General features: G+C 44.0%; 1 protein-coding gene across 4 annotated transcripts in view; it reads right to left on the bottom strand.

The window, feature by feature from the left end:
* Window positions 1-5859: 5859 nt before the first annotated feature.
* nrxn1a (neurexin 1a) overlaps window positions 5860-15197 on the bottom strand; it is a gene marked incomplete at both ends in the record, with an annotated part of 54484 nt that continues 45146 nt past the window's right edge. For all 4 annotated transcript variants that reach the window (XM_083993748.1, XM_083993746.1, XM_083993749.1 and 1 more), the window contains 5 exons: window positions 5860-6161; window positions 6872-6950; window positions 12455-12765; window positions 13915-14004; window positions 14995-15166. In XM_083993748.1, coding sequence (XP_083849874.1) covers window positions 5860-6161; window positions 6872-6950; window positions 12455-12765; window positions 13915-14004; window positions 14995-15166 — 954 coding nt within the window. The remainder of the gene's footprint in view (window positions 6162-6871; window positions 6951-12454; window positions 12766-13914; window positions 14005-14994; window positions 15167-15197) is intronic.

Here is a 15197-nt window from a genome sequence, read left to right as displayed (position 1 = left end):
AACAAAAGACATCAAAACTAAGTTTCTGTTTCCAGTGGATCATTTCAAAGTGAAAACACAAACATAATCCATTGCTAAAGTGCCGTTTTGCCTGTTCCCTCCTTGTTGTGACTCGCAAAAGTGAAAGTGAAGGAAGACTCCATTTCCCATGAACACTAGCGTGAGAGCAGGGTTCCTACCATGCTCCTCAAAGCTGCTTAGTGCAGAGAAAGAGATACAGACCCCCTCAGGCCATGACAGAGGTGTCATTCAACTTGTTGTAAGTCGATGTATCATCACAAAAGTTATGAAAATATTTTATGAAGGTTGAAAAGTTACTTAGTGCTGCTTTAATTTTGATTTTGTGTCATTAAATCAGTCTGACAGACAGACTGTAATGTCTAACCTCTACCTGCAGACATGTTACAGTATGTTGCTTTCACAAACTATCTTTTAGCATTTTGTTATCAGGTGGTAGGCTATTAGCTAACAAAGCTAACAATAACAACTTAACCTTTCCAACTTGTTACCAACTTGTGAGTGGAATGTGCTCAAATAGAGGATTTTTTAATAGTTTACTTGTTGGCAACACACACAAATCTGTTCAGTTAGCAGCAGAAAGGCGGAGCGTGCAGGAGATTTGTATTAAAACCCAGGCTGTGTGAAAGACAAAATAGCAAAGATAGTCTGTCACATTTTGTTTTTCTCTCTCTGGGTGAATCATTTCACAAGTAAATATCACAGCAGCACAGCCATCGTCTTTAACCCATCGCCTGGTTGATGTCCAGTGTTGATTAGCAAGTAGAAACCAAACCAGCAGTGAATATGAATATTGGACGAACAATAAGCCTTTTTTTCTACTTTACCACTTCATCATCTTCATTCATTGATGTTTTCATTCTTATTTAGGCTAATGTTCATGTTCTCCTCGGTTTACACTTGTATAGATAGAGTTCAATGTGTGTGGTGTGGTGTGGTGTGTGTACAGTGGGAATTTCATTCTTTGTGATTTATTCCAAAGGAGAAAATAACACAGCCTTGAGCTTTTCACACACACACAGTCAGGTCTGTGAATTCAGAGGAGGTTATATTGACTTACATTCATTTCCTTCACTGTAACCATAACTACCACTCACCTTTAACACAAAATGTCATGTTTTCATCTCAAATAATTCACATTATAGGAAGATGTAACTCCCTAACACCTGAAACACACACACATGCTCTTTCTCACACAAACAATTCACTCCCACCCACAGTTTTGCGAGAAGAAGAATGAACAAATCAGGAAGATAGAGAATGCAGGTGTAGAGAGGAGTAAGGGATGAAGGAGTGAGGAAGAGGAAGATCTGTGACATCTGTGTGTTTTGATAAGTGATATGAAATTGTAGATTAATCAGCCGCTGACTGTTCTGCACCTGTGCAGGGGAGGTGTTGATGAAAATATTGAGCGGTTTTTTGACTCAGTGCACAGACAGCCACAGCTCTCTCTCTCTCTATCATCAAATGCATAAAATTAAAACATCAGTATAGGCTTAATCTTTGTCCACAGCAGAAATGTTGCCATAAAAACGATGGACATGGCGTCTGCTCGGTGAAATACCACCAGGTTCAGCATCGTCTCTCTGTTCAAACCTAAGAAATCAGGTTGAACGTGACTTTCTCCTCCTGCGCTGTCTCCAGCAGCTCTCAGAATAGTAATGTTATCCCCTCCAGCAGTTTTGTTTTTCTGGTGGTGTGTAATGAATACTACAACCTTCTGGGATCATCAGTGTGAGCTCCTCCAGTTAATGTGGTAAATGCTAACATTGGCCACTGGTGAGCAGGAGCAGAGTTGTTTCTTATGCAGCCAGAGCCGCGTCTTTATCTGTGTGCAGGCTGGGCTGGGCCGCGGTCAAGGGCAGCACAGTGGCAGATGGCTGGCTACAGCCGAACACAAGCCTTTTGTTGAGCACAAACTGTTCAGCAAAAGACAAAAAAAAGAAAGTCAAAGAAAGAGAAGAGATGGCGAGAGAACAAGATAACGAGACTTGGGAGGTGTTTGTTGAAATAGCAGGTCCTTGTAGCTCCCCTCACCTGAGGACACAAACTCAACTTTGCAGTCTCAGGGATCTTTCATCCGGCAAACAGCAACTCTGCAGAGACTTATACCGTTCACTGCACTGAGTCATACTTCAAAGCTCGGCTCGGTGTGTGCGTGAGCGGATATTTATGTGTGTCTACCGTCCCAGATAGATGTTAGAGGGGGCTGGTAGGAGAAGGTGCTGCTTGCTTTACTTTGATGAAACAAAAGGTGAAAGGGAACAAGGAGCATGTGGGTGAATCTGCAACTTGGAGATAGTTTGTCAGAAGTGGATAAAGAACTTATTGGCCTTCTGGTGCGGCGTTAGATAAGAAGATCAACAACACACACATGTCGCCTATGTATGTTTAATATACAGCTGCTTATCTTAGCTGAGCATAAAAACTGGAGATCAGCCAGAAACAGCTAAGCGCTTGCCCTGGATCAGTCCAATGCAGTAGTTACTCTCATTATTGATTCATCTACCAGTTATTTTCCTACCAAGGTTTTGGGTCTGTAAAATGTCAGCAAATATTGAAAAACACCTGTTATGAAGGCCAAATATCCAATATCGTGCCTTTAAATGTTATGTTTTATCTGGTAAACAGTCCTAAACCAGAATTTTCGCTCATTCATTCAGTTTCCTGCCATGGAATATATATCTTTTTTTAGATTATCTGAAATGTGAATAAATATCAAGTAAGCAGATCAAGTCCAATCCAGTTTGAGCTGGTACCTTGTAGCAGCTGACAGGCGTTGAAGCAGTTACCAGCTCTTATTTTTCACCAGTTTTACTGTTATGTGAGACATTTATTGTTAATTAACTGTATTACAATGATGAAACAATCTGGTACATAACTAATTATTAAAAAACATACAATTTCCCTTGAGTTTTTGTAAGGTTCAGCATAAGCATTTTTATAAATTCACACTAGATATTTCCCCTTTTCCAGTTTTCATGCTAAGCTAAGCAGCATGTCTATAACAGACAGCCATGAAAACCCTATTGATGTTGTAATCCAACTCCACATCAGAAAGCACATCACAACTCTGCTTCCTAACATGTTTTGCAGGTTAATATTAAGTTGGTCTCTTCACAACTGGGGGGAGGTGTGGTGCTGCTGTCTGCAGGCAGAGGGGAGCAAAAAACCAACACACAGATGCACTCCAGGCTTCACTTGGGTAATATTTTATTTACTCATTAATCTTCAAAACTATTTTTCATAATAAATTTCCACTTTATGTTCATCAAAGAACCGTAACAATAAAAATAAAAGTAAATACTGTAGAAAAATTGTACATATAGAAAATAAACATGGTTAATGAACACTTAGATGTAGAATCCCATTGGTTGAGACACCTCCTTTGTTTCAGATGGCAACACAACAGAGAGAGAGAGAGAGCGGGAAAAAGAAAGCGTCAGACACGGAGGAACCGGAAGGACAGATAGGGAAACGTACTAAACGAGGGGAAAACAAGAGGAGGGAGGAAAGATGAGCTCAAAAAGGCCAGTTAAAGGATGGCGAGAATAAGGGAATATGTTAAGTTAGTTTTGACGTTATACTTTGAAATCTCACACACAGTCCTTTTTCGCGTCCTTTTTTCTCGCCATTGTCCGTTTTGCATGCATCTGACTTGGTTGGTTACGTTGCTTTAGTTGGAAGAACTGGAGGGGCTTGTTCATGTCATGGCACTCGTCGTGTTGATACGTCACAGGGCTACAATTCTGGAGCTGCACTGGGCTCAGACACCGCAAAAAGTCCCAAAAGCCGATGATTCTGCTGTAGCCCGTCGGGAAAAAAAACCCACCCGTCGTCTGTCTGTCTGTCCTGCATTGATCACGTCATCATGAGTATTGATAAATCACTCAACCAACAGCGTGAGGACAAAAGGACGCAAAGAGAGAAGACAGAGAAAGAGAAAGAGAGAAAGAGAGAAGGGAATGAAATCAAAGCAACTCAAGTTGTGGTATAGCCAATGGCATCATGAACTGGATTTTTTCTACCTATCAGCAACACATGGTAACATTTACTTTGTTCTGTTTTTGATTCTTTTCCTCAGCTGGTTTTTGCTATAAAAGGTGGTCGGTTAGAGAGCAGGTATAGTGGGCGTGGCCTATAAGACATCAGGCTTTTTAAAAACAGGACAGGGCCTGTGGTGGGCGCACACATCCAGGTGTTGCACAACAGTTACACTGCGACCCGAAACACTCCTCCTCATCCTCCTCTGTCCTCCCTCCTACCCCCACAAACAAACCTAACAAACCACCACTCCACGTCCACGGTACAGCTCAGAGAGACTCAGGCATGCAGCACACTTCTTCGAGATGGTCACACTTTTTTGTCGATGAGAATTTGAAACTGAGAATCGACGCAGAGAATAAAATCATCGTTGAATCCCACACGCTGCAAAAACAAAAACATTTTTAAGTGCGTGTTTAGAAATACTTCAAGCCAAGGTGGTTAAGTTTATGATGGTGGTGCGCCATGGCGGGTGTAACCTCAACGCAGTATAAATCACACGGAGTAAGATAATTCACGTGCAATAAGACCCCCCCCTCCCGAACCCCAAAGAGTCTATACTGCCCAAATGTTCTTCATATTCATCATTATCATTGCCATAACAATTATCATAAGGGTCTTTGTCATTTTCACCATTGTCTTCTTGTATAATCTTCAGAGTCTCTTATGAAGATATGGTGGGTCTTTAGCATTGCAGGTTCGTGTATGTCTGCATGTGTAGATTGTTAATGTTTTTTTGGCGTGTGTGCATGTGTGTTTGTCTCTGTGTGTTTGTCTGTGTGTGTGTGTGTAAGTGAACGACACCGCAGTCATGCACGACTGGCGTCTGTAGGTAGCATCTGAAGTCTCAAGTATCTTGTCCAGGGGAAAACAACCCCTCAGTTTTTCCGCCGATTCCACCTCCGTGATTTACAGGTCGCCATAAAACATCAGCTCTGCAGCGTAACAACACACAGCCCCCATTCATTATGTGAACGGCACCAGCGCTGCCTCTGTCTTGCCCATTCACTCGTAATTCACTGCCCCCCCCTCCCCCCTCCCCCCCTCTATGTTTACACCCTGATTTCCTGTCCTGTTGCTTGTTGGATTAGACTTGGACCGTTGGTGTGCTTGTTTCTTCTTCAGCATCCTCAAGTGCTTCATCGAGTCCCGTCTGCTAACGGGGGGAGGAAGGCCAAGAAGCTTAGGAGGAGACACTTAGTGCTCGTCTCGGTGCTTTTACATCATCTTTGTTCTCGTGCTCTCTCGTGCCTCTCAGCTCAACACACTCAAGTCTGCCGTTTGCTTCACTTATAGAGTCTTCCTCGACCTCTCTGAGTCCAACTGGAGAGGTCTTTGCGGTGGCAGGATTTGGAGTTAGTCGTGTGGCTGGCTTCTGGCCCCCCGAAAATGGTTCTTCACTTGGGAGTTGAACTGGTGCTTTCTAAATCATTTGGAATGGTGTTTATGTTCATAAATCGAGCCTCTCGCAAAGGCTTCGTTCATTGGTTAATAATGTACAATAAGGGTCCATGCCCTCGGGCCAGTCTGTCTGTGTGTGTCTGTGTGTGTGTGTGTGTGCTTGTATGCGTGTGTTTGTGCCTAAATGTTGTGCTTGAATATATGTATGTTTGTTGTGCTTGCCAGCATGTGTGCAGGTGTGATTATTGGAGAGTAAACATTAACATCGGCATGTCTATGTCAGTGTGCATGTGTGTATTTTTTTATTTTTTTTTGGAGAATATATCTATTTATGTACATATACCGTTATATATAAAGGTGTATGCGTATATGTCTGTGTGTCAGACGCCTTCTGCCTCAGACGTAGTACTCCTTGTCTTTGTTCTTCTTGTTCTTGGAGATCTTGGCGATGCCCAGCGGTTTGTCCTTGGCGCTGCCGTTGGGCTGCGTGGCCGAGTTGCTGATGTAGTTGCGGCTCTCGTCCACGTGGTAGGAGCCTTCGTCGCGGTTGCGGTACTTGTACATGGCGTAGAGGAGGATGAGGATGCAGAGGGCGGCGGCCGCCACGATGCCCACCACCATGCCCGTGGTGCTGCTGCTCTCTCGCACCACCTCGGACGGACCCGTGAACACCTTTACCTCTGGCAGCGGAGGACGGGCTGTCGGAGGAGGAGGAAGGGGAGGCATGTGATGTCAAGTATTATGGCATACATTATTAATCTGGATAACATGTCAAGAGGGTGGGTGGAGAGCAGGAGCGAGATGATACAATGCATCATCATGATGAATTATTTGACATGCATTTTGCATAATGCTGGGAAGGGAGAGCTGGAGCTTAGAGCCAAAGCTGTTTCCACATTATCACATAATGTGTAAACAGATTACATTACACCGTGTTGAGAGGAGGGCCAGAGCACAGGTGAACATTATATCAATTTTTATTACACACAGTTGACACTTTATGACACACTCAGGAAATGAGGGCTGCAGTGCAGTGATACATGACACCACATTAAATGTCTGTTGTAAAAAAAAAAAAATGCATGTGAATTATTTGGGCTGCAAAGGGATGACGTGAAGAAGAGGAAAGTAAAAAGGGAAAAGGAAGGCAGCATGAAAATAAAGATAGGCGAAGGAGGCCGAAGAAACAGAAAGCAAACTAGAGGATGGAGACGCAGATTGGAGAGTGGATGGAGAGTGTTAAAGATTGCCTGGAGGCAGGAACTTAAGTGGAAATGAAAAATTCATTGTACCGAGCGACAAAGCAGAAAAAAAAGAAAGAAAGTGGGCAGCAGCGGCTGTGGAGGACACATGGAAAACAACTCAAAGTGGCAGAGTGATGCATGCGTTAGTGGACGCCGGTTCTCACCTGAACTGGGGTCACAGGGGTCGATGTCTTCATCGTCACTGGGACACTCGGCTGAAGCCACCAGCAGGTCGTCTGCCGACTATGGAGGAAGGAAACATTTGGAGCATAAGCACACATGTATACAGATGCAAACATTTACACACATATAGTATATTATATAAATGACATCCTGTGCTCCAAACCCCTTCTGTTTATTTTCTACATGTTAGAGCACACAGCATCAATCCATCGCCCACTCTTTTTCCAGTTTGCCCCACAGCGATGGAAGACGGCCAAAACTAGAGGACCAAGTAGAGAAGAAGAAATGAGGAGGGAGGAGAGCGATGTTAAATCCTGTTTGAAACCACAAGGGGATAGTCAGATATCATCTCCCTCTCTCTGTTGACCCTCCCCCTCTTTTTCCTCCTCTGGCCTTTCTGCACTCCACACACCTCTCTGTTTTTTCCTCTCCATCTGATACCGGCGAGTGTTCATATTGTGTCTGAGGATGCGGAGCGTGGTGGAGCTACAACGAAGAGTAAAACCAGTTTTCATATTATAAATATTCCAGCAAAGCACTCGATGTTTAATTTAAATCTTAGCATCTGTCCATCAGCGGCGCGTGTCAATAACCCACCTAGAATTCAACCTCTAACCCACATCAGCCAAGTAAGTAATATCTCAACAAACGCTCCGTGTCTCTGTGTCTCACTCCCTCTCTCCGTGGAAAAGGCCCTCTTTTCTCTCTGCTCCATCCCTGCTCCTCCTGTTGCCATGGCAACTCTAAGTTCAGGCTGTTAAAAATGATGGGGAATATAAAAAAAAAAGGGAGTGTGCACCCACAGTGGGGACCTGTGCATTGATTTGCCATTCCAGCCAGGATGAGGATGAGGAGAGTGGGGTGAGAGAAGGAGGAAGGAAGGGAGGGAGGGGTGGGAGTGAATGATAGATTGATGGATTAAAGGAATGTTTGGAGGAGACAATTGGGGAGAAAGAGAGAGAAAAGAAGAAGGGATGGGAGGAGGAAGAGGAGGAGGAGGAGGAAGAGGAGGAGGAGGAGGACGACTTCAAAGTGCTGCGGTCTTTACTTAACACCGTGCTAATGTGCTCCGCATATTCATGAACTAACTGTTAAACATCGCCTGCCTTGACGCTTCGGCATGAGATACGAGTGTGTGTGTGTGTGCGCGTGCATGTGTATATGTGTGTGTTTTAACCACACTGGGCGCTCAGTGCCAGCAATAAATTAAAATTGGATTGTGATGCATTGCAGTAGATGTTAGTAACCCAGAGAATAAAACAGAGGGGAGAGAGTGGCAGAGCTATAAAAAAGAGCTCTAGAGGCTGATTACAATCGGACCGGAACAGAATCTGAACCGAATCAAAGTGCTAAACGGTGGATGATGTCTTCGCTGAAAACCTACGGGCAGTATTTCAAACAGAAAAATCATTAAACAGCTGCTCCATCCTCGCTTTCGCTGTTTTTTTTTTGTGCCTTGTTGTCTTGATTACATAAGGTTAGAGCAGCGACCATTATTTTATTTATCTGGGAGAAAAAATATAGCCTATGCTGCTGCTGCTGCTGGCCTTGTATGGTGTGGTCCGGGTCCTGACAAGTCTACTGTGGTTTAGTTTGGCCTGAATCATATATTAAGTTATTGATGCTTGACTCTGTCTTTCCTCCACTGCCTTTCCAATCAGTTTCTGCCCACTGGGCTGTCAAATGCTGCTAGGGCGAGCTTAGCCGCTGGATTGCAGCCAGTCAATAAACCTCTGTGCCATTGCCAGGATCCAAATAGCATAAGAACCAATCAGCCAGTAGGAAACACATCACCCCCTGACATCTGTCACCAATCAATGTAAAGCCACTGTGCTTGGTTATTGATCCAGACACCTATGCGCCCTCCACAGACTAGACACCTGTTTTGAATCCAGATTTACGGCTAAAAGCAGACAAGTACATTTAACAAGACCCCTCCTCTGATCTGTGACATCACCCCATCAGCTGACCGCCCCGTTCAACCGGGAAGGTGTCAATTGGACTATTGATCCCACCTATCACATGAGGGGGGGTGGGGAGTCGGGGGACAATGAACACAAGGAAAAACTGGAGACACGACTTAAATCACATCGATAAGTCACAGAAGTTTATAGAGGATGTGCTAAGCAGTCCAGGATGCCTCCACTCCGGAGACCAACAGAGCATGCTGACACAATGATGGACAAAGATGCACATGAGGGAAGAGAGAAAAAAAAGGAAGAGAGAGAGAGAGAGAGAAGAGAGAGAGAGAGCATGGAGAGAAGGAAATCTGCATGCTGAAAGAGCAAAATCTCTACCTGAGCAGCCGAACAGTGCCAACGGCCGTCCATGCCTCCCTGACTGCCTTCACACATAGTAGCTGCACTCTGTCCTCACACACTCGTGCAGAAGATTCAACAGCTTGTCTGCTACTTTCACAACTGGAAATCACACACACGAGCCCTACAATAGCCAAACATGCTCCATTGGTCTATTTCTACTTAGACACATCTATCTACACAAGACGAGCACGAGCACTACAGTACAACAAATCGGGCTGAAGTTGGCAGCAGGCTGATGAAGAGATCCTGACGAGAGAGGACAGAAGCTAGCTCCACTACTGCAGATGGTGAGATAGACTCATACACTGCCTGCATTAACAGCCTATCACTGGAGCTCAACCACACAGAGAGAGAGAGGGAGGGAGGGAGGGAGGGAGGGAGGGAGAGAGGGAGGGCGGGAGAGAGGAGAGGAGAGGGGGGAGTGACGGGTAAATATGGAAAGATATGGAGGGAGAGAGAGCAAAGGAAGAGGAAAAGAGAAAAGTGAGCATGGGAGGGGAGGGAGAAAGTATCTCCAGAAGATGGATGGAAAGAGGAAAGAAGAGAGAAGAAAGGCAAGAGGGAGAAAAAGATGTGAAAGATATGGAGAGCGGAAGAAGATAGCAAGGGGGGAAAAAAACCCAGATAGGGAGGGAGGATAGGAGCGAATGAGAGATAGATGTTCTGAGGGCTTGTGGAAGTGTCTGGGTCAGCTGATTCCTGATAGCCAATGGGGCGCAGCGCTGCGCCTCGGGTCTCTTCTATCAGTCTTTCCATCAAACGCCAGGTACGCGCTCATACACATGAACAGAAAACACACAAACACACAAACAAAGCACTAAAAAAAAAATCAAACCCAAACTCAAGCAGCTCTGTGAGTCAGAGCAGCCTCTAGCATAAACACTCTCACACAATCTCGCCCTCTCCTCTCCTCTCCTCTCCTCTCCTCTCCTTGCTGGTGCGCTCAGCTGTCATGCATTATTAATCCATTCCACTTTTTAACACACGTACACACACATACAACAACAAACAGCAAAAAAAAAAAAGAAAAAAAAATCAATAAAACGTGGACTCCAGGAGGAGGAGGCACATAACACATTTTTTACTGCACAAAGTACTGACGGTAGGAGTAAACCCATGGGGCGACTTAGGCAGATCCACACTCAAACTTGGGGTGTGTGCGTGAAATCGATAAATTGCTTGGACCCGCGGCAGCACCGCCACCTTTGGAAGACGTTTCTCATCGCCCCTCCTCTGATGCAATGTGCTGCAATTCAAGCTTAATGTTCTCAATCCACCTGAGTGGGTTTTTTTTTTTTTTTTTTGCATGTGTGTGAGTGAGTGAGAGTGAGAGCAGTGTGTGCAGTTTGTGTTCGTCTCTCTACATTGTGCATGTGTGTGTGTGTGTGTGTGTGTGTGTGTGTGTGTGTGTGTGTGCACTGGTTAAGGCCAGGTTGGTTGCTAAGCAACACTAGGCAGCCTCAATGGAGAAGCAGTAGATTCTTTCTTAAATAAGACAAACACACAAACACAAAAGAGTTTGTGGGGCCAGAGCAGGCAGGCAGGCAGGCAGGCAGGCGAGGAGCGGTTGGACTCACACCGACAACGACAACGAGCGCACACACACACTGCGGTATGTCGAGCATATAGCCGCGCTGACCTACTTCTCATACAGTGATATTGACTCCAGTGCACAACTCTCTGCATCCCCAGATTTAGCACTGACATCAGCATAGGAGCAGAAATAGTGTTTAAAAAGCACACAGACATATAGAGAGGGAGAGATTTAGAGGTGAGGTGTGAAAACAAGCCCCTGTGTGACAACGCTGTCACTCTGCAGTGCTATCCATCCAGCTCTCATATCCATTATTGATGCCTGAGGCTTAGCTCACAGCTCTCGGCGTTCTATTATTTATGTCTGAAACAGCTGGTAGTTTATACACAGAGGAGCTATTCTCTATGGGAGTCTGGATGGGAGAAAAGAAAGCAAGCAGTGGGTAGTGGGGTTCACTATCTCCATGGCAACTTGTATCACTGGAGAGAGAGAAAATGAAAAAAAAAAAAAAAAAAGGATCTTTTTCAGTGCGGCAGACAGGCAGGCACACCGGTTTTATAACACAGAAGAAGAACTGCAGTACACACAGACGCCCACAAAGAGCCGAGACAACATCTCGGTAGTGATCTGAACAATAGAGGGGAAAAAAAAGAGTCGGTGCCGCCGGTGTAGCTACCTGCCGATTAATGCGTCCTCTGACATCACCATCATCGACCGCAGTTGCATCCACTTTGAACACGCTTCGATAACAGTTATTTGTTTCTATTGTTGTCGAGGCCCATTTGCATCAGTTTACTAGGCGCATATTATGGGAAAAGCCATTACAACCTCCATTAACACAAACATTTCTCCTCCTGTAATTTAGTTGGAAGGAGACCACTTAGTTGAGAATTTGCCATCTAATCCTTTCAAGTGAATTAGCTGCAGGAGAAACAATCGCATGTGGATGTGAGTCTTCTTGGTAGAATATGTGCAGCTATAGAATATATATATAAATATACATATTTTCAGATGGGTTAAGATTAATTTGCATGCATGTTTAGGTGACATTCTGCTGTAAAAAAAATAAAAGAAATACTATTTGCTGTGTCTCTTTATGGTGCTACACAGCTCAAATTATGGTTTACAGCTCACACACGTCAGATGAGCTGGAACAAACTTCCACATGATGTAAGACTTGTTTCTACTTTCATTATCTTTGAATTTAAGTTAAAAACGTCAACTGTTATGTGTGGCCATCTTCTGTTATTGCTTTTGTACTTGGACTGTACTTTTGTGTTTTTTAAATCCTGATCATGTCTATCTCCCTTTTTAAAATAGGCTCCATAAACATATAGTGTGTGATTTCTTATGCTTAAAGTATTTAATATTTGAACATAAGTATGTTAAACATTTTTTGCTTCTGTGTATGAAATGAGAGACATAAATAAATAAATTCCCCTTTGAGTGGAGTTTAAAACAATCCCACTCCTACATATATACACTATGTCGCCATCCTCTAGTCCCTGATTAGTGGGCTGTGTGCTGGATAATCCTCTTAACTAAGCTCAAAAAGAAACTTATCAAAGCAAATTAACACTTTTTAATGACCCTTTGTCACACGACAGGCGGGAAGGATGATGTTACTGTACATACATGTTCAAGACGTCTGAGGAATAACATCTAAACTCTTTCATGACCACACACATGAAAACACTTGATGCTCTGACCTGCTGTGTGGCGCCCTGCTTCCGGTTGGTGGCCGTGGTGGTTGTGATGTCACTTATGGAGGGGGCGGAGTCGGACCGGTTGCCGCCAGCTGCGGCGCTGGACTGCGGGGTGATGGAGGAGGACGGCATGTCGCCGACCAGCCGCGCGCTGCCGTCCACTCGGATGTGCGGGTGCCCCTCGGCGGCCATGTTGAGGATGCGCAGGCCGTTGTAGTAGAGGCCGGACAGCTGACCCTGGAACATGCCGGCGCCTTTCTCGCCTCCGCCGACGCGCACCGTCGTCTGGCTGTTGAAGATGGTGAGCTGGCGACCTATATACACACGCGCACAACACAAACACACACACACACACACACACACACACACACACAACACAAACACACCAAGGACACACAGGCGCGCCAGGGGGAAGAAGGTGGACGGACACACGCAAATACAGTCACACACACATACATACCAGTGGTCACATACGTGCATACATACACACACAAGAGTGTTTGAGTGTTACACAATCCACCACCCCCAAGCTATGGTAAGAGGATGGGATAGATTAAGCATGGCAGAGCAAATCGAAGCCGTGGAGAACCGTGGAGAAGAGCTGAGAGAGATAAGAGTGAGAACAGAAGGAGGGGAAGAAGAGGAGGGGAAGAAGAGGAGGAGGAGGAGGAGGAAGGGGTGAAGAGACTGAGGAGTCGAGGATGAAGAGGCAAAGAACAGGAGGAGGAAGAGGCAGCAGATGAGAGGAGTCAGAGGGGCCCTGAGAAGACAGGGGGCTGACAGATGGTTGCTATGGTGATGGCTGTACGGCACGACATTGTATTTGAAGGAGCAGCAGACAAGGCAGACAGAGAGACAGAGATCTAGAGGAACTGTTGTAACAGCCCTATGAAAGCATGCACAGGTTATAAAGCTCTAGCACTGCTCACTGTTAAAGGGACTAGAGGCTAATTTAAGGAGCTCTGCTGAAGTTTAGGAGGAAAACTTTTACATTTTTTCAGAAAAAAAAAGCATCGCTCTATTAGTCATTTCAAATTTACATAATTCTTACATGTCACAATATACTTTGCATGTACTTTAATTTGATTACAAAATTGTTTTTCAACATAAAATCTTTAGTAAATGCTTTATTGTTTACAATTTGATAAGAAACAAAATTATTTACCAGTCTTAATAAAGCATCTTTTATCAGCACTTCTTTTTCTATTTTCTGATTTATTCACATTTATATCTCTCCATCGTCCCTTTAACCTGATATTATCATATACACACTAACAAGATACGTTCACAGGCACTACAGTTTACACAGTATTACACACTACAGCTGCCCAACTTTTAAATACTTAGTTATGGATTTAGATTTTTAGATGTTAGTTGATGGTGCACAATAAAGTATATTCAACTGTCTTCAAATTGTCTTTTTAAAGCTCAAAGTTTTAAGGAATTTTAATCAGGGTTTTTACCTTTGTCGAGTAGCCAATCGTCAACTACTCGACCGAGCCGATAGGGGATTCGCTGTCTGGCGATGGCCAGGCGCTCGTTATCAATGTTGCCTTTAATTTAGAGATGAAAACACAGTAGTAATTACGCACATCCAAACGTGGTACAGGAGCTGGATACAAAAAGAACAGCAATGAAAAGAAAGTAATGGTCTGCTCATTGTTGGCATGTCACTGCGTTAAGGTAAAAGCTTGTTGTGCGAAGAGAAGAAGAGCTGAATTCACTATGTTTCCAGTGAGCGGACTCTTACTCTCTGTTCATTGGGTTTAATTTAAAGAGACATTTCAGGGGTTAACATCTGCAAGAGCACAGGGAAATAATGTTACAGCTGCCACAAACTGTCTATATAACTGACTGAGTTTAGAGTTACATACAGGAAGAACCCTCACACACACCTCACAACAACTAACATTTAGCATTTTATCTATCAACTACCTCAAGCCTGGACCTCATTGTGTTAAAGACTACTATAGCTAAGATTACCACTTTATATATGAAAACAAACAAATATAAAAACAAAGACTATGTTCAACAAAATACACTTTTTTCATTTTCTTATTTTTTCTCTCTAGTTAAACATTTAACTCAAAATATGACATGTTTTTAAATTATTGTTTGTCCAAAATGCACCAACTGTTATTATTTTCTTTTATGGTGAGAAAAACATACTGACACCTGAATTGACTATTTTCATAAATTACCTTTAACACTATTTAACAGGCCTAACATGACATAGCTGGCTACTGTACAAGCTATTGTAATAATAACTCATAATAATCTCATTTTATGGTTTAAAAAGTCAAGTTTCATCAGATCACACATATTTCATTTCAAACACAATAACATGAAACAAAGCTGCAATTATATTTCTCAACCTTCAGTGTTTGAATATAAACATTGATAGGAACACTGATGTGAATCATCAATCAGGAAGTGAGTAGATTTGGACTTGTGGTGTAGTCAGCGCTGTCCCAGGACAGGACAGGCAGTGCTAAAGTGAGTGAGTGGGTGGGTGGGTTGGGGCTTATGTGCGGGGGGCCTACCTGAGGGATAGCGCTCAATGACCGGCAAGTCGTCCAGTTGGAGGGTCGCATTGCCTCCGCTGCGGGTGAAGCGGATTATGTGGTACTTCCCATCGTTGACAAACTTGGAGCTCTCCTCGATGTTGATGTCATCAGTGCCAACATTAAACACTACTCTAATGTTGCCCTTGTCCTGGGGGAGGGGGAAGGGGGAGGGGGACACA

The sequence above is a fragment of the Trachurus trachurus genome (assembly GCF_905171665.1).
Source record: "Trachurus trachurus genome assembly, chromosome: 19".
Taxonomy (NCBI): domain Eukaryota; kingdom Metazoa; phylum Chordata; class Actinopteri; order Carangiformes; family Carangidae; genus Trachurus; species Trachurus trachurus.
Note: the sequence above shows the minus strand (reverse complement) of the source record. Positions and strands in the feature narration are given on the sequence as shown.